Source organism: Pteronotus mesoamericanus, unplaced genomic scaffold, assembly GCF_021234165.1.
Source record: "Pteronotus mesoamericanus isolate MK-2021 breed Mesoamerican mustached bat unplaced genomic scaffold, CSHL_Meso_final scaffold_232, whole genome shotgun sequence".
Classification (NCBI taxonomy): Eukaryota; Metazoa; Chordata; class Mammalia; order Chiroptera; family Mormoopidae; genus Pteronotus; species Pteronotus mesoamericanus.
Genome location: NW_026555311.1, coordinates 22035797 through 22056578, shown reverse-complemented (window position 1 = coordinate 22056578; position 20782 = coordinate 22035797). Strand labels below are relative to the sequence as shown.

General features: G+C 35.0%; 1 protein-coding gene across 1 annotated transcript in view; it reads left to right on the top strand.

Moving 5' to 3' along the window:
* The window catches only part of CCSER1 (coiled-coil serine rich protein 1), an 898936-nt gene that overhangs the window by 133482 nt on the left and 744672 nt on the right, over window positions 1-20782 (top strand). Inside the window, exon 2 of the mRNA XM_054591576.1 lies at window positions 12114-13475. Within this exon, the coding sequence (XP_054447551.1) occupies window positions 12155-13475 (1321 nt within the window). The 5' untranslated portion in view covers window positions 12114-12154. The remainder of the gene's footprint in view (window positions 1-12113; window positions 13476-20782) is intronic.

Here is a 20782-nt window from a genome sequence, read left to right as displayed (position 1 = left end):
GACATTTTAAAATGAGGAATCTACCCTTGCCAATGTGGCTTGGTTGGTTGGAGCATTGCCCAGTGAACCCAAACTCTGCAGGTTCGATTCCTTGTCAGGTTGCTGGTTGGATCCCCCGTCAGGATGCATATGAGAAAACAATTGATGTTTCGCTCTCTTTCTTTCCCTTTCTCTCTAACAGCAGTAAAAAAGAAGAAACTCTTATTTTTGTGACAGCTTTGATGGACCTGGAGTATTATTATGTTAAGTGAAATAAGCCAGTCAGTGAAAGACAAATACCACTTGATCTCGCTTATATGTGGAATCTAATGAACACAATAAACGAACAAACAAAACAGAAACAGAAGTACAGAAACATGGGACAGGCTGACAGTTGCTGGAGGGATGAGGAGCACTGGATGAGAGATGGTGAAGGGATTGTACAAAGAACATTTATGCATGACCCATGGACAGGGACAATGATGTGGGGATTGATTTAGGGAAGGGAGAGGGTGGGGCTGGGTGGAGGTGGGGAAGAGTGATAAAGCAGGAACAACTGTAATAGCATAAGCAATAAAAACAGTAAGTAAAAATAAATCAGTTTACTTTTAGTCTTCAAAAAAATTAATGAAAGCAATGAAAAAAATGTCCTCAGATGAGGATAAAAATAATTAAATAAAATGTCAAACCCAAGAGTCTATTTTTAAAATGATTCTGACAGATATTGTACTCCATGCCAACACATGAATGAATGGAAATTAGTATATTCTTTAACATGCTGCCATTAGCATTGTAAATGATACAGCTACGATAGTATTCATAAAGAATCAAGGCAGGAATGCCTTTCGGATATACTTCTTTTTATCCTCTCACCAGACCAATGCTTATTTTCCATTATATTCATCTGAGTGTATAGTTATATTTACATTGATCCAGTTTATAATTTAACTGGAACATACATCAAAAATGTTAGATTTTATATTACTGCCTACACCGATTTATATTGCCAGGTGTTCGTTTTACTGCTGATACAGACATGGACATAGAGATACACATAATTATACATAGTGAGTGCAGCCACTTTTAAATTAAATCTCCTAATATATATTCTAATATGTATTTAAAAATTATTTTCCTCCAGTTTTTGTATTATTTTATCTTGACATATGATAGTATTTTTCTTATTTATATTTGTTCCTGTGACCATGAACTATTCTAATGTAATGCCATATATATAACTTAAAAATTAAGTGATATTTACAACATATAGTAGGAACAAGATAGGCTACTATCTTTATACACCTTTTGCACTAATACATTTTTTACAAAGAAGCACTTAATTCTCCTGTTGTTTCAAAAACAATGAGAAGGAAATATTGGAAAATAATAAACTTGAATTGATATATATGAATCTGAAGTACTTTCAAAATGTAAGCCCTATACATAGTTATACATAAAATACTTAAAAACATTTATTTTTATTCTTCTAATTATTGTTTAAAACTTTCAAGTTGAGTTGGAATCTTCCTTTAATTCTGAAGCCAGTTTATTTTTCTAATATACTAGTTGTTTTAATTAACCAAAAACTTGATTTTCAAATGTATTTGGAGACTTCTTTTTAAAATTTACATAAAGGACTTTCTGGTATTTTTGATAATTAACTACCCCATAGCTTAAATTTGTTCAGAAAGCTAAAAAACAGTTGACTTTAAGGAAGCTCTCTTCCACCCTCTGCTGGTATATGTACACAACTGCAGGTTATTTGTTACAAAGTTTTGTTTTTTTAGTGAAGAAATTAAAATGTAAGGCTGGTCTAGGCATTTTAATATTTACTAAACAAATAAACCAATATAAATGTCTAAAAGAAGCATGCATTTTGGATCAAGCAAATATAAAACTGACTTGTCTAGTTAGTTTACTAGCCTTGAAAAGATTGGCATAATAGCATCAATTTGTTATTAATGGCTGAAAGTCATAGTGTATATGCTCCCAAATCATCATATAACTTAAATTTATTAGCCAACTGTATAAAGTAATCTATGGTAGATTACTGTTTGTACTATGGAAATGAAAAACATTTAAAAGATTGTGAAAACTCTGAAATGAATCATTTGTATCTGATTTATCACTGACAATACGTGGAGATGAATAATATAGTACAGAAATAATGAAAGACTTTTTTAAGAAGGAGGAAATAGTTTTTAATTGTTAGACTAAGTAGCATTCCAATTGTTAGAAAATCAAATCATGATTCATAAAAAATATGCAGTTTGAACTGACACATAAAATGTGAATTTTTAGTATTAAAAGTTTAGGTATGTGAAAAATGCAAAAGTCTTTATATTATTGTAAGAATTCTTTTTCTTTCATTGTTGCCACTACTACAGATGTCCACCATTGACCACCCCTGCCCTTTGCCCCCCTCAACCCACCCCTTACTCCCCATCCCCAGCCTTCACCATACTATTGTCTGTGTCTATAGGTTATGCATATATGTTCTTGGTCTAATCTCTTCACCTTCTTTTATCCAATCCCTCTATTCTCCTCCCCTCTGAGATCTGTAAGTCTGCTCCATGTACCCATGCCTCTGTTTCCATTTTTTTCATAAGTTTATTGTATTCATTAGATTTCACATATAAGTAACATCATATGGTTTTTGTCTTTCTCTCACTGGCTTATTTTGCTTCATAATAATTTCAGGTCCATCCATGCTGTCCCAAAGGGTAAGAGTTTCTTCCTTTTATTTTCTTTTTTTAAATAATGGCCATACAGTATTCCACTGTGTAAACTTACCACAGCTTTTTTTATCTATTCATCCACTGATGACCACTTGGGCTATTTCCACATCTTGGTTATTGTAAATAGTGCTGCTATAACATAAAGGTGCATATATTCTTTCTGATTGGTGTTTCAGGATTCCTAGGGTATATTTCCAGCAGTGGAATTGCTGGGTCAAAAGGCAGTCCCATTTTTAATTTTTTGAAGAAACTCCATAGTATTTTCCACAGTGGCTGCACCAGCCTGCATTCCCACCAACAGTGCACTAGGGTTCCCTTTCTTCCACATCCTCCCCAGCACTTGTTGTTAGTAGATTTATTGATGGTAGCCATTCTGGCAGGTGTGATATTGTAAAGATTCTTAATATTTTATGGGTTTTATTTATTTAAATATATTGCATTAAAATATAAAAAATTCAAGAGATTACCTAACCAACAAAACAAACAAACAAGGAAAATATAAGCAGCAACATTGAAAGAAAAAAGAAACCAACAGAATTAACAAGGAAGGAGGGAGCGAGGAGAGGAGAGAGGGAAGGGAAAGGCCAAATCAAGGAACATGTATAAAGGACCCATGGACAAAGCCAAAGTGGGGAAGGATTGAGGGAGGAAGATGGGAAAGTGGTGGTGGGAAGGTGGAGACAAATGTATTTGAACAACTAAAAAAAATAATTTAAAAATATAAATAAAACACTCAAATTGATATTTGTATTTGTCATAGTTGGTCAAGTTATTTTTGAAATAACATGTCCCAGGTTCTTTCTTCTAGAGGCAACAACTATTTTAAATTTTTGTGCACCATTCAAATTACTTTTAACCCATTTACATGCCTATATCCTTCAACATTAAATAATTTTGATAGGCCATACATTTTTATACTACCATAATTTAAATTTTTAAAAGTTTTATTTATGAAAGTAGTTTATGAATTTATTATCACTGTTAAAACTTCATGTTACGTATAGCACTGATGTCCCCATTGATGACATCCCCAATACAAAGGCGCTCTGCAAGCATAACCACTGTTCACACTTTGAAATGTACAGCCTTATGTACTCTTTTCCTCTGCACTTAGCTTGTTCATATTCCTTACTCATTTATTTTCCCTTTTGGTTGCCTTTTTCTCATTGATTTATAAAAATTGTTTATGTATTCCAGGTACCAATCCTTTGCCTGTTTTATATTTTTCCAGTATTTTTTCCCATTCCTAAGAGAAGTCTACAGATGGTGTCTGGCATGGGGGTTCAAGGACCAGCTGCTCTCTCAAGATACCAATTCATGCTCCAGAGCCCCTGGGATCAGTCTGTGGCTAGTCTTCATTTGGGACCACATCTTTGATCAGCTTTTCCCCCCTATCCTATCATGCTTTCTTTCCTCACCTTCTGAGAATAATTCTATGATAAGTTGCTTAAACAGGCATCCTTTGCTCAGGCTCTGTTTTCAGGAAACCTAACCTAGAAAACTATGAGGATTATTTTTTTCCCAAAATAGTATTAAAAAGCCAAACCAAAACTAAGTTCTCCATGGTAAGGTAAGAGTATAAATATAATACAATTATATTTTCATAACAACCATATATACTTTTAGATTTGTGCTATCCTCTTTAAAGTGGTGTATTTGTTATATTGACATTGGCATTGCACAAGAAATTTATCAAAGTCATCTTTTGGCAATCAAGTTCAAGGTCTGAGACACAGTCTTTAATATTCTTAATATTCTCACTCATTTTCTCCTTGAAGTCTGAATTATTTTGTTCTAAATTAAAAACTAAGTCTGAATAATTAAACTCAATATTTATTTAATGAAAAATTGTACTGAACTTGTAATCAGGAAGGAGATCAACATGGTCAATAATATTTTTGATCAAAAGGTAGCCATGGTTGAATAAAATTACTTGTAAGAGACAATTTAAAAAGTGTTTGTAATATTGGCTACATCACTATTTAATCAGTGATTGGTAGATAGATAGACAGACAGATAAATAGATAGATAGATAGGTACTAATTCCAAGCCCCACTGACATATAGGTACTGCTGCTCTCGTAACATTTCTGTGCTGTTCAGGACTGACTAGTAAATGACACTATTAGTCTACCAGCAGACAAAATTTGAACTTTCAGCTGAGAGAAGCTGATGAAATTATAAGCTATATTAACATATATTTGCTGTGAAACAGCACAAATATAGTTAATTGTCCTTATAAATTATAGTTATTAAGCCCTCATCATGTGCTAGACCCTATTCTAAATGCATTTTTGCATTTATTTATTTGATCCTCATAAAATGATTTAAGACAGTGCAACTATTATCCTCAGATTCAGAGTTTAAGCAATTTTTTAAGCCACTCAACTCTTCTGTGTAGATGAATTCAAATCTAGATATTCTTGCATCAGAATCTGGATTCTTAACAGTTACGCATTCATTGTATATAAATCCCAGAATATATAATGTCCTTTAATATAAATGTACTCTCATATTTACCTAAGCCTGGTCACAAGTAGATACAGCTTTAGACTTCTTTCTTCTGTCCCTACTAACTTCTATCTGATCTCTGGCCAAAATCCATTCATTCTCTCTTTGTTTATCTTCTTCTGTTGTCGCCTCTGATCACCAAAGAACTAAGATCATATCTAGCTGGGTCTCAGGATTGTATGTCTTTTTAAATATGTATCATGGCCCATCCCATATCCTTGTATTAATTCAGACAAAGAACTCATCTCTTCCCTAAATTCTGCTAGAATAATCTCTTTGAAATGTGTTCTCCTTTCCTGTGGCAAATTATCATGCTAATTTGGCATCTCTCCCTCTCTTTCTCTTTTTACTTTGGGGATTAGTTTATACAGATTTATTCAGGGCCAATCTCTCTCTGCGTATATACCATCTTTAGGGCCAAATCATTTTTAGTAGTCATGTACAGGTAGATGTTTCTAATGTACTCAGTTACTTGGTGTTCTTTTTTCTTATTTAAAAAATTAACTGTATTCAGTGTAGCTAAATTATATGTAAACTTAATAAATTGTTACTTAAACACATCCAGTCAATTCTGTGGTTCTCACCCTTTCCAGCTTAGGCTGACAATCGCATTCTCTTCCTGTAACCAGTCACTCACGTGATCACTGTCAGTCATCCTTTCAGTGTGGCTCGTATTTTCCTCACTGACCCTTTTGGCTGAAGTGGCCTTTTGTCATGTTGTTCAGATGATTTATCTATTAAAATGCTTTCATTAGTTCCCTATTCATTTAAGGGAAAACAATAAAACATTTTGGAAATACATTTAAAGATAAATCACACCATAAAATATAAGGATGTTGAGGTGAAATTTGTGTGGCCTTTGTAGTATAAAGAGTTGAGAGGGCTTTCCAGCTAAACACTAACCATCCAACAGGTGTGAGCCTCATTTAAATTTATGGCTAAGTGACATAATTACATAAAGGTGTTTTGGAAATTTCTTCAAGCTATTAATCCTATTTAATTTTGGTAGAAATTGATCAATGCCTTTTGATTTATTTTCTGCCAGCACTTTTTTTAATGTTGAAAAATTGTTACCTAGAAAGTATTTGATTTCTGTGGATTTTCTTTTGTTGGGAAATGCACTGCCTGGTTTCAGGGACTGTAGCCTCGCCTACAGGCGAAAAGGCCCCAAGACTGGAAATAATATAGGAGCCCTTGAGAAAACAAGCCACTGAGGAGGCGAAACCTGTCTCCCTCACATCACCCTGCTCGGCCCTGTGATGGTTGGTTGTTGATGACCGGTAAGTTCTCTCCTGAGGAGAGATGACCTAAAACAGATATTGGCCAGTATGGGCAGCAGACAAGGACTTGGGGGACACAGAGAAAGGGCAAAAAGGCCCACATTCCTCAGCTCAGCTTGGACATGGCCAGAGTCCTCATTTTATCTGAAAGAAGTTTCCTTATCTTTTGGTGGCTCTGCCCGGCCCACGGTGGCTCAGGCTTGAAACAATACTAAAGGCAGGTACAGCCCTAAACTGGATCAGGTGGTTCCTGGAGACAATCAGGCCTAGAAGTAAGTTCCTCTAAGCCTGCTTTGTTCTTCCCTCAAAGACTATGATAACTGGCTCATACTGGGAAGGAGATTTACATTATTCGTAGACCCTGACCAGAGGCAGATCTCTTGTGATCCTTCAATTGTTATCTATGATCTCTGTTTTCTGTAAACATAGCCTTTTGACATTGATTTATGAGCTTTGCATCCATACCTCTGTGCATATGGTTCTCAGTAAAAGCCTTTGGACATGGGGGTGTGGGGCCTTCTCCACTTGAGGGAAGTTGCCATGTCCTGGCAAACAGAGAAGTGTTTATGATGACTCGTGTTTATTCCCTCCATCAATGACCACGCTGGGACGGGCTCTGTGGGATTCAGAGCCCTGCTCCCTCCTCAGCTGGCTCTGGACAGCGACCCTCAGATCCCGGAGCGTCCCGTGCAGCACTCCCCACAACACGTCGCCCCCGCCCTCTTGACATTCTTTCTTCCATTTTATCATATATTATAGATTTTCTTCTCAGTATGGTCATTTAGGCTTTACTGGGTTATTTTCTGAAATCTTCTGAGAAAGAATAGAATTGGGACAAGGACAGGATTTATCTTATGCAACATTTCTCACAAACATTTCAAATATTGATCATGGTTTTTAAATTCTAATAAAAATGTATGCTTTAGGGAGGTTCATCATAAGGGTTTAGAATACCGATCTCAATTTATATATATCCCCCCAATATTTTAGGTGATTTTATTAACTATAGGGTTTGGGATAGATTTTGAAAAGTAGCTCATTTACATAATTACTCTATGTATGTGCTGCACCACCATGCACCACTTATTTGAATGTATTTCATTGAAAAGAAAGAAACTGAAAATATACTCTATTCCAGGCAGAGTGTTAAATCTATGTTGCACCTTCTCATCCTGAAAAGAAATCACTCTAAAAAGTTGTTATCTATATTCTAGTTCATGCTACTAGTATGTGACAGAGCTCGGATTTAAAACCAATTTTTGGTTGTTTTTTTTTGCGAATTGCAAGTGTGTGTCAGAAGTATTTTTTTGTTTAGTTTTGCTTTTTTATTTTCCACAAAATATCATCAGTTTTGGGAGAAAGACAAACAAAGGATATTTAGGACTATCTCAGATATGGACAAAGGTGACTATCACCTTTGGCTCATGGTGAAAACATTTGAGGGTTGTCAAAATTCTAGGGAAGTATATGAAAAATATTGGGAAAGGAAAAGGTGAAGGGGGTTTTGTTTTACTTCTTTTACTGCGACAGAAAGACATGCCTCTTTGGTTATGTGGTAATCACTTTCCAAGATGATAGCTCTGAAAATGTACTGCAAGGTTGTTTTTTGCCTTTGGATGATGCCTTTGGAATCATGGAAGTCTTTTTCTTTTCTTTTTCTCAGAATATCTTATTTCTTCAATTATTTTATGTTTACTCTAATTTTAAATAAGTAGCATATTAACAATTTATATAACTCCTTCAACTAGAATCCATATCCTCCTTATACATGCCAAACAAATTCCCCTCTCATTTTATTCAGAATAGATCCATCACATGATGTTGCACTCTATTAAGGGTAATAATAGTGTTAGCTAAGAGATCACTGAATAAAATACTTTCTGGGAGTCTTTTGTTTGCTCTGGTGCTAAAGAACAAAGGATGTCTTTCCTTCTGTTGAGATCACACTGGGTTTCACACCACTTCTAATAGGGTCAGTATGCATCTGTGTAGTGATAATACCTACAAGTCAGCTTTCACTTATTTATACAGCTTAAAAGGTATAATTAGAAGGCCATCTTTTTATATAATGAATGTGCTTTTCCAAAGAATATAAAGTTTATGGTAGTAAAGACCCCTGGACAATGGGAAGGTCTAGTCCAACCCATATATTTTTAGGACTTGTTATGTTTGAAGCACCTATGACTTCTGAACCAAGAAATAGTAGAGGAGGACTGAGAAAATGTGTTTATTTTATCTGAGTTGGAAATTTGTAAAAGTATGTGAAAATATATTCAAGGTTGTCAAAAGAATAAAATGTAATTGTTCTAATGATAATAAAAATAAAATCAACATGTAATGCTATATTTGTCTTTCATTAATAATTGAAGTTGATATGATGATATACTGTTCTATTAAACTTACTCAGCATTTTATTTTCATATGTTAGCAGAGTTTAGATTATCGAATATTAGTTTGAAACACTTTCAACTTGTGAATCTCTAAAAGTTTTAATTCAGCACAATTAACCTTAACTTGTTGCATTTATTTATGGTAGAAGACAGGGACCAGGATTGTTTATGTTTGAAATACTGATGAATTTAAGTTAAATGTCATTTTTGGAAATCCATTTATTCTATGGGTATTGATTTTGTATTATATTAGGCATTGGGGTCTCAATGCAAAGCAGAGAATGGGTTTGCTACTAAGAAACTTATGGTAAAATAGTAAAGTCAGATAAAGAAGCAGATGGTTACTTTATAAACTATACTTGAGGATTTATAAAGGAGTATTCCATCTACAATGGAAGAGGGTGGGACAGGAATGGCATTGTGGAAGGGGTGATGTTATGGAAATAGGAATTCTGCACATCAGAGTTCCAGGAAAAGCACCCAGACAGGTGGACCCATATCTGCAAATGCCCAGTAGGTGAAAGTGGACAGAAAATGGAAGGTATAATTAGTGTGATTAGAGAATGAAAATGTAAGGAGGGGAACCATGAACCTGGAGACATACTGAATATATAGCATATAGACCTTAAAGGGTCTATCTAAAAAAGTATGGATGATTGCAAACTATAGATATTTTTGTCTGTGTTTTGTTTAGCTGGAAAGTTCTCAGTAGGAAATAAAGAACTTCATTTAAAAGATTATCAGTAGACAAAATAAAATCTTTCTTGGTCTCTAGTACATTTTATATTTACTCCATGTCATCCTTTCAATGTGCAGATCTCTCTTAGTATCTCTGTGATATATTAAAGAAATTATGAAAATATGTTAGTAGCCTAAATGTATTATTTGTACCCAAGGGAAGTCTGGTCATTTTCATTAAGTATTTGGGAAGAGGAGTAATTATTATAATACTTTTTTCTGAATTTCTAAATTAAATTCTTTTAATATTTACTAAAGGTATATGGAACTTGAGTCATTCTTCTGTCATTAAGTGCTGATTCAAATGCAAAAAATTAAAAAAGAGGCCAATAAATAATTCAATATACATACATTCTGAAACTTTCAATAAAAATGATAAATATCTTGACATTGATGCACTGAAGGCCATAGGTTCACCACAGCTGCAAATCATTATGGTTGATAATGCTGTAATTAGAACAAGATCTTCACAGACATTGGGTGAAACAAGTCCTGCATATAAATGAAAAATCACAGCTGAGAATGATGTTCATTAAAGCATTATTATGAGTGAAATCATGAAAAAAATTGTATTTTGTATCCACTTTGGAAAACTTAAGATGGGAGAAAAATGAGATGTTTTTAATTTCTGTAAGACTTCAAGAACTAAAATGTCTTTGTTTATATTTTAAGGTTTCTTCAACCAAAGTCTTACAAGAATACTTAAATACATTGGGAATGGTTCAAACATAGTTAGACTTAAACTCAAATTCAATGAGTGCAATTAAAAATCATCCTAAAATCATATAATGCAAAACTGTTATATTTTATATTATTTGGAACAAGATAGTAAATATATACGAATGCATATCTGAAAGAGAAAATACTTTCCATTTTCATCACATACTTCTTTAAGGACATGGAAGTACTTTACTTGCTCAAACTAATATATCAATAAGGATGATAAAACGGAGGACTTGTCATTCTATGTAGTATTTGTTATTGTTTGATTTTAGTTGCAAAAAGCAACAAAATGAAACAGCCCTGCCTGGTGTGGCTCAGTTGGTTGGAGCATTGTCCCGGAGACAAAAGGTTGTGGGTTCGATTCCTGGTCCAGGTGCATACTGGAAGCAACTAATCAATGCACTCTCTCCTTTCCTCTGTCTCTAAAATCAATGAAAAAATGCCCTTGGGTGCGGATAGAAGAAAATTAAGAAAATAAAAGCAACAAATGAAACAGAGCCTCAATCCAGTTGACAAAGGGGGTGTGTATATTATATTAGTTAAAGTAGTAAGTAAAATTTAGAAACAAAGCAAAACAAAACAGAAACCAAACGATGACATATTATGAAAACCAGTGAAAGCCAGAAGTCATCAGAATAGCAAGACTGACCATACAACTTCAGGGGAAGTGGAAGCACATCTGGGCCTTGAACAGGGCAATTTTTAGGCTCTTCACTTTTTCTGAAAGCTGTATGTAACATGCTGATCATGAGCTGACCCTGTGGTTAGATAAGGCTTAGCTTCTTAGTCCTGCTTTACCGCTTACTAGCTGAGTGACATTAAGCAAGTTGCCTTTCTGTCATAAAATGTCCATAGTAATATCTACTTCTACAGTTAGAAGCATTAAAAGAGATAAGCTGTGTAAAAGTACCTAAGTACCTAGTAGATCAGAACTGATGAAATTTATTCTCCTCTTCCTTCTTCTTTTTTCTGGTATTAATATGGCTCAGAAATTTTCTGTGCTTCTGCTTCTCTCAGCCTGTATTCTCATTTGTCTCAGCATTACCAGTCAAATTAGCTTTTGATTAGGCCTTCAACTCATAGTTGTGGTTTCTTCATAACTTTATCTTGCTCATAACTCTAAACTATATGGTTTAGTTGCCTCTGCCATTGGCCTTGTTATCTCTAAAAGTCCAGTGAAACTTCAAGGGGAAGAATACATTCAAGTTTATTCCATGAGTGGAGCTTCTAATGTCAGGTCACACCTTAGCTGGTGTGTGATTCTGTTAAACTCAGGTTAATCATTAACCACTTGTTGAATCCCTCAGTCTGTCTGGTGCTGGCCAACAGAGGCAGTGGTGGGACATTTCCCCAGAGGGCAATGATCATGGCTCTCACATGCCTACTACATCTAAATAAATAGACATAGAGTGTTAAGATTATGCAATTTACCAGATTATAGAATTTGTGTGAATAGTAAGGCTGGGTCTTGAAAAATGATATCATGTCTCCCAACCCAACCCTTTTTTGAATAGACTTTAAATATTCTGAATAATCTTGAAAATTTTGCACCATTATAAAATTGCTATGCAAAATATTGGATAATTTTGCTACTTGTAAATTTTTAATAAAATCCTTAAGTATTATACCTTTATTATTTATTGTTTTAATATAAACTAATTGTATTCTATGTGTTGAAGAATATGATTTATTTTAAAATGTCTTACTTATATTTGAATTCCTTTGACTTGTTCTTTTTGTCTTAACTTTTCCCAGGCTGCTAAGTTGGCTATCACAGTGCAAGCTTTGGGGTCCCAATGGGGGACTCTGGATCAAGACGATCTACCCTGGTCTCCCGGTTGCCAATATTCAGAAGAAGCATTAGCAGAAGACATGATTCTCTTCCTTCTTCACCCTCCTCCAGTAACACAGTTGGCGTCCACAGTTCCTCTCCTTCCAGCACTAACTCAAGCTCAGGTAGTACAGGTAAACGCAGGAGCATATTCCGTACTCCTTCTATTAGCTTCCACCATAAGAAGGGGAGTGAACCTAAGCAAGAACCTACCAACCAGAACCTTAGTATTTCAAATGGTGCTCAACCTGGTCACAGCAGTATGCAAAAACTGAGTTTGGAAGAACATATTAAAATCAGAGGAAGACATTCTGTTGGTTTTAGTAGTTCACGAAATAAGAAGATAACAAGGTCTTTGACAGAAGATTTTGAAAGGGAAAAGGAACACTCAACTAATAAGAATGTCTTTATAAATTGCCTAAGTTCTGGCAAAAGTGAGGGGGATGATTCTGGATTTACAGAAGAACAAACTCGCCGTTCTGTTAAGCAGTCAACAAAAAAGCTGCTTACTAAATCTTTTTCATCGCACTATAAATTTTCTAAGCCAGTGCCACAGAGCCAGTCCATTTCATTGGAACAACAGGCTGAGTTCTCACTGGAAATTACACAGTACCAAGAGAGAGAACCTGTATTAGTCAGAGCTTCTCCATCTTGTTCTGTGGATGTAACAGAACGGGCAGGAAGCTCTTTACAATCTCCATTGCTTTCTGCTGATCTTACCACAGCTCAGACACCTTCAGAGTTTTTAGCCTTGACTGAAGACTCTGTGTCTGAAGCAGATGCATTTTCAAAAAGTGGAAGCATGGCATCCCACTGTGACAACTTTGGCCACAATGATTCTACCTCTCAGATCTCTTCCAATCCTGGTGCCGTTCCAAAGGCAACAGTAGACCTTATGGGAACTGTTTCCAGTGCAATTATGTCTCCTGGGAAATATAGGTTAGAAGGTCGTTGTAGCACTGACTCTAATTCCTCACCAGAAACCTCTGCTGCTAATCAGAAGGAAGTGTTATTGCAAGTCACTGAGCTCCCTCTCACCAATGGGAGTGACTCAAAGACTCACCTGTCAACAGATGCTCAAGGAGGAGAACATATGGGATTACAAAACGGTGACACAATGTTGGTGACAAGCTCCCCGAGGAAACTTGGATTTTATGAGCAACATAAAGTGATAGCTGAACGTGTTAAAGGGATCCATCCTATATCAGATTCAAGAATAATACCTTCTTCTGGTGATCGTCATATTTTTAACAAAACATGTGGATATGATGCAAATCCTGCCAAAGGTAGGCTGATTTTCTTTGTATAATAAATATAAGTTATAATTTTTATCATGATTATATAATTGTCTTCATCTCATTATTGCAATCACATTTTTCTTATTTTTACTCTCTAATATTTTCTCTATTTATAATTTTAAATCTTTTCAATACTTGATCTTAAACTTCCTTCAGTTGTATTATGTTGAAAATTTAATTTAACAATATTACTCATTTTTCTTAGTTATGCTGTCCAGAATCTGACCCTCAGAAGAAAGTGAAAGGAAACTAATTTTATTTTCAATGTGGCTTTGTCTAAAACAAGGACTATCTTTTTTAGAGTTTATGATGGAGTATTAGTATTTCTTTGTTAATGAAATACACACACACATATGTCAGAAATAATAAGATTATATGATTTATCTGACCAGTCCCTGCTTGATTATGGCAATTTTAAACTTGAAATGCATGAATTAATTGTTCAGTGATATAATTGTATAGCTTAGTATTTTTCACATTTGATACAAGATCACTTTTATGTATATGCCTACTTTTTAATTTTTTTTAATCTTAGTAGCTTTGCTTATACTTTTGGCTCTGGTTATACCTGCTTAATTCTTTAATGATATAAGAATGACTATAAGGAAGATATTGATAATGGACACCTGTTTTGTAAACTTAATATGTGTCAAAAATGTACTAAAGAATTTGCATGAATTGTTCCATTTAATTTTAACTAAAAGTTTATGTGGCAATTATTAGTAACTAAAATTTAGGATTAAGTTAAATAACTATGAGATCACATTGTTAGTAAATGGTGGATCTCAGACTGGCATCTAGGCAGATTTATAAAGGAATAGCATGCAAATGGGTAGAAATATAATTATCATGATTATCTCTGATTTTAATTTATAAATGATGGCTGTCAAATTGAGTACTGTATATATTTATTTCTTATAGGAACTAGAGAATGACCAACAATTACTTTGCTATTAATCTGTTGGCTGAAATCCTAATTGCAAACTATTTAACTTATTAAAGTAATTTCACTGAATTTGCCAATGTGTTGCCTGTTTTTGGACATTAGCTATTTATTCATATTATTTACAACTTGTAAAGCAGTAATAAGTTGGTAATGTCAACAAGGAAAAGATGATAGTATACTAGTCTCAAACTGTGGGCATGTTCACCTGCTATTCATAAGGATTTTGTTATTTGGAAGCTTAACATTTTAAAACCAATTAAGTGTATTTTATATAAAATAGAGATGCTATACATACTAAATTCCATAATACTAAATTTATTGTTTTTTTTATGAAACATATTCTAGCTAGTATTTAATACATATCTGGGTATATTAGGTCTACAATCAAATCAAAATTAATAATGTAATATTGATATATCTGGCAATTTAGTTTTTATTCATTGACTTAAAAAGTTAATTTAAATAGTGCTGTGTTTTCCTAGTAGGGTCTGGCCAAAAATATTTTAAGTCAGGAGATGAGCCTATATAGAACAGTTCATTTATTCATTCTCTCACTCTCTCATGTAATCATTGGTTCAACAAGTATTTGTTTTGGCACTGTTTTAAGCACTAGAGATATATTACTGAAGCTTACTTTTGCTGGGGATCCTCAGACAATTAATATACAAATAAATAAATGAGATACAGTAGTAACTACTGAGGATAATTTTAAACCAGAATGAAAGAGTAGAAAATGGAAAGTTGGATTTTGTATTTATTTCCAGCTTTATTAAGGTGTAGTTGACAAATAAAATTGTAAGCTATTTAAATTCTACAGTGATTTAATATATATATATATACATTGTGAAAGGATTCTCTACCACTGAGTTAATGTATCTATTACCTCACATATTCACCTTTTTTAGTGTGTGAGAACAGTTAATTTCTGCTGTCTTAGCAACTTTCAATTATGTGATAAAATGTTATCAAGTACAGTCACCTTGTTATATGTTATATCTCAGACCTTACTCACTTCATTACTAAAAGTTTGTACCTTATTACTAAACTATCCTTTTTCTCCTTGCCTCCTACTCCCTGGCAACCACTCTTTTTGTTTCCATGAGTTTAACATTTTTGCTTTATTTATTTTTTTAGATTCTATATATAAACAATACCATGCAGTATTTTTCTTTCTCTATCTGACTTACTTCACTTAGCATAATACCCTCTCAGTTCATCCATGGTGACACATATGATAGATTTCCTTCTTTTTTAAGGCTGAGTAATATTCCATTATGTATAATATCATATCTTCTTTATTCATTCATTCATCCATGAACACTTACATAGTTTCCATACCTTGCCTATTGTGCAGAATGTGGTTATGACTATAGTAGTGCAACTATCAGAGTTAATAATTTTATTTCCTTTGTACACACCCAAATATGGGATTGCTGGATCATATGATAGTCCTACTTTTAATTTCTTGAAGAAACTCTATACTCTTTTTCACAGTGGTTTTACCAGTTTACATTCCCACCAACAGTGTGTAAGGGTTCCCTTTTTTCCACATTCTCGACACACTTATGTTTTGATTTTTTGATAATGGCCATCTAAAAGGTATGAGGTAATATCTTATTGTGGTTTTGATTTGAGTTTCCCTTATGATTAGTGTACAACATCATTAATCATCTTTGATTAGTCATCTTTGGAAAAAACGTCTATTAGGTTTTGTATTTGTATGTGGGGGTCATTGTTGTCTTGTTTTTGCTTTTGTTTTACTATTAAGTTGGTTGAGTTCCTTGTATATTTTTTGATATTAGCTGCTTACAGGTTGCAAATATTTTCTCCTATTCCATACGATGCTTTTTAATTTTTTTGATTCTTTGTTTTGCTGAGCAGAAGCCTTTTAGTTTGATGTGGTCCCACTTATTTTTGTTTTTGTTTCATTTATCTTTGGTGTCAAATCCAAAAAATCATTGCTAAGACCTGTGTCAAGGATCTTATTGTCTCTTTTTTATTCTAGAAGATTTACAGTTTAAGGTCTTACATTCAACTTTTTAATCTATTTTGAGTTGATTTTTGTGTGTGGTGTAACATAGGGGCCCAGGTTCATTCTTCTGCAAGTTGCTATCTAGTTTTCCCAGTACCATTTATTGAAGAGACTGTCCTTTTCCCATTGTATATTCTTGGCTTCTTTGTCAAAAATTAATTTCCCACATATGCATGAGTTTATTTCTGAGATCTCTATTTTATTTTCTTTCTGTTTTTATGTTCATACCATACTGTTTTGATTTCTGTGGATTAGTAATGCAGTTTTAAAGTAGGGAGTGTGATCCCTGCAGCTTTGTCCTTCTTTGTCAAGACTGGTTTGGCTAGTTGGAGTCTTCTGTGGTTTCATACAAATTTTAGAGTTTTTTTCTATTTATGTGAAAAATGCCATTGTAATATTGATAAGGATTGCATTGAATCTGTAAATTACTTTGGGTAGTATGGATACTTTAAAAATATTAATTCTTCCAATCTGTGAACATGGACTGTCAATTTATTTTTTTTTCAATTTATTTCATCAGTGTAGACATTTTTTCAGTGTAGACATCTAGTACCTGGTTAAGTTTATTAATAGGCATTTTACTATTTTTGATGCTACTATAAATGAATTGGCTTTCTTAATTTTAATTTTGATAGTTCATTGTAATTTGTATTTTTAACTATGAGCAGGTTATTACTTAAGGTAACATATTGACAAAAACATGAAGGTGATTAGGAAGTAAGATATACAAATATTTGAGAGATGTTTATCAGTACAAAGGCTATTGTCTGCAACATACCTGCAATTTCCTGGGGATGGCAAGAGGTCCAGTATGGCATAAGCTTAGGGAAGGGTGAGGAGGAGCAGCAGACGATGAAATTAGAGATGTGACCAGATAAATGATGGGTAGACCCCCAGTGTAAGGTGGAGAATAGAGTCACATGAGGAACCTGATTGACCATTGGGAAAACATCAGCTTTGTGACTGGTGGAGTGATTGTGATCCATCTCACTTATATTTTAAGTGTCCCATTTTGGATATCATATCAAAAGTAGATTGTATTTTGGTGGAAGGAAACAGGTGGGTATAGGAAGAGACAGGAGATTATTAAAAGTATTGCAGTAATCTAGGCTAGGCTAGCATTAGGAGATTATTAAAAGTATTGCAGTAATCTAGGCTAGCATTAGTTCAGTCAAGGGTATTAGTGAGAGAGGTAGGAAGAAGTGATCATTATTGGATAAAAAAGATGTGGAACACAAATACAGTGGATTACTACTCAGGCTTAAGAAAAGATAAAATACTGGGACTCAAGGTGGCGGAGGAGTGAGTGGAAGTCACACTGACTTCCTCCCAGGACCAGCCTAGAAGTACAACTAAATTGGGGAGAAATCACCTGGAACAAACAACTGAACAATAGCAAGAAAGGAGCCTTGTAACCTCGGAGACAGAAGAATCGGCTTTAGCGCAATCTAACTGGTAAGGAGTGCGGTACAGACCTGAGAAGGCAGGTGGGTTGCCGACGGGCAGTAGCACCAGAAGGATATTGAAACGGCCAGTGGGATCCCCCTGAGAAGAGCGGGGTCTAAACCAAAAGCGAGGATCTCTAGCCCACAGCACCAGAGCCCGAAAAGTACACAGAAAACAGCCAGTGCGAAAAGTGGCAGAGACAGGCAGCTGGAGACACTAAGAACCATTTAAAGGGCCAATGCATAAATTTGTATTTGCAGCCACTTACGCTGGTCTCCAGCAAAGGCAGGGGCAGAGTGGGCTAGAGACGTCTGAGGAGAGACTGGGGATGGAGGCTTTGGGGAGAGAACTAAGAGAGTAGCCGGCAGGATGTTGGTGCTGACTCATCCCCCAGGAGGCAGCCGCCATCTTGCTCAGGCAGAGACCACTCTCCCTGAGCAGCACCAGTGTGAAAGGACCCAATAGCTCCACACCCATGTAGGATTCCACACTGCCCTGTGCTGTCTAAGTTGCCTGTTGAGTGCAGAGTGGCAGCCACAGATAGTAGATCCCTGGATAAAGGGGTTGCAGAGAGGTCTGGTGACACTTAAGGGGAGACTGGGGATGGAGGCTTTGGGGAGAGAACAGAGAGAGCAGCCGGCGGGATCCCAGTGCAGACTCCTCCCCCGTATGCAGCAGCATGAGAGGACCCAATAACCCCGCCTCCAGGAGGGACCTGTCCCGCCCTGAGCTGTCTAAGGTGGCCTGCTGAGTGCAGAGTGACTAGATTAACAGTTGAAGGAGACAGCCACAAATAGTAGATTTCTGAAAGTATCCAACAGACTGTCTTAAGGTCAGACAGTGTCAACATCTGACATTATCAGAGGCAGATCCAAAGTAAAAACAGCGGTCACCAACCATAGAAGCTCACACCACAAAGTCAGGAGATCCAGACGGATCAATTTAAGAATCAGAAGCAAAAGAGAAGAGTCTCCCAAATAATGGGAAGACAAAGAAATACACCCCACTCGAAGGGAAAGGAGCAATCCCCAGAAAGAGAACTAAATGAAAGAGAGGCAAGTAAACTATCAGATATTGAGTTTCAAACAACGGTTCTAAGGAAGCTAAATGAGGTCAGTGAGCTCAGAGAGAACTACCAAAAACTACAGGGGAACTAAGAGGAACATACTGTAAACTACATCAGCATGAAAAAGGACATAGATATCATCAATAAGAGACAAGAGGAAATGAAGAATACAATTTCTGAATTGAAGAACACAGGAGAAGGAATCAAAAGCAGGCTAGGTGAAGCTGAGGACCGAATTAGCAGGCTGGAGGATAAGGTAGAAAGAAGCTACCAGAAAGAGTAAGAAAATGAAAAAAGACTCAAAAAGGATGAAGAGGCATTTAGGGAAATACAGGGTAACCTGAAACGTAATAATATCCATATAATAGGGACACCAGAAGGAGAAGAGGATGAGGAAGGGATAGAGAACCTGTTTGAAAAAGTCATGATGGAAAACTTCCCTAGTTGGAGGAGAGAAAAAGTCATACAAGTCCAGGAAGCACAGAGGGTCCCATTCAAGAGGAACCCAATGAGGCCCACTCCAAGACACATCATCATTAAAATGGCAAATATCAAACGCAAACAGAATCCTAAAGCAAGCAAGGGAGAAAGAGGTAGTAACATATAAGGGAGCCCCAATATGGCTAGCGGCTGACTTCTCAAAAGAAACCCTGCAAGCCAGAAGGGACTAGCAAGAAATATTCCAAGTCATGAAAACCAAGACTGCTCTACCCAGCAAGACTCTCCATTAAAATGGAAGGCAAAATTAGGAGTTTCCCAGACAAAAGTAGGCTAAAAGAATCCACCTTCACCAAACCAGCACTGCAAAATATGCGAAAGGGACTGCTTTAAGATGAAGAAAAAGTTTCTATCAATACCCAGTTCCTTACAGAGTTGCCAATACTTGATATTACCAATATCTTTAATACTCATTAATCTGATTGTGACAATGATGTTATTTTAATTGTTCCTTTACTATTTGTTGAAAATAAACCTGTTTTTGTATATTTCTTGCCTATTTCAATTTTTTTAATATAAAAAAGCTTTAAATGACTTTTTGGTATTCTTTATCCATTTATTGATTAAAGATTTGTAGAACTTATTTCCCTAAAAAACACCCCCAAAAAACCCTATTAACCATGTTTTAGATATGTTGTAAATACCTTTCTATTGTACTCTTTGTCCTTTAACTTTTTTATATGTATATTACTATATAGTTAAATGTTTAATATAGTCATATTGCCAATATTTACTTTATAACTTCTGGGTTTGAATATTTTACTTCAGGTCATGAGAAATATTAGTTCTATTTTCTTCTAAAACTCCTTAGATGCTACATATTGATTTCTAACTCACCTGAATATTTCTTGTATAATGTGTGAAATAGGTCTCCATATTTGTTTTATTTCAAGTAATGGTGGTTCATGCACCTTATTTGTTGAATAAGCCTTATTTTACCCATTGATTTGAAATATCAACTTAATCATGTATTATATTGTTAGATATATATGTTTGTCTCTATAATGCTCATTATATTTCATTGATCTACTTGATTATTTCTGGGCTGGTGTCATGTTGGTTTAATTGCTGAGACTTTATAATGGTTTTAAATTTTTTTAATATTTTATAATTAACTTTGACATCTAAAAAAATAAATAAAATATCTGCATTTAAGAAAGAAAGAAAGAGAGAGAGAAATGGAACTCCTACCTTTTGCGACAACATGAATGGAAGTGGAGAATATTAAGCTAAGTGAAATAAGCCAGTTGATGAAAGACAAATACCATATGATCTCACCTATAAGTGGACTCTATTCAACAAAGTAA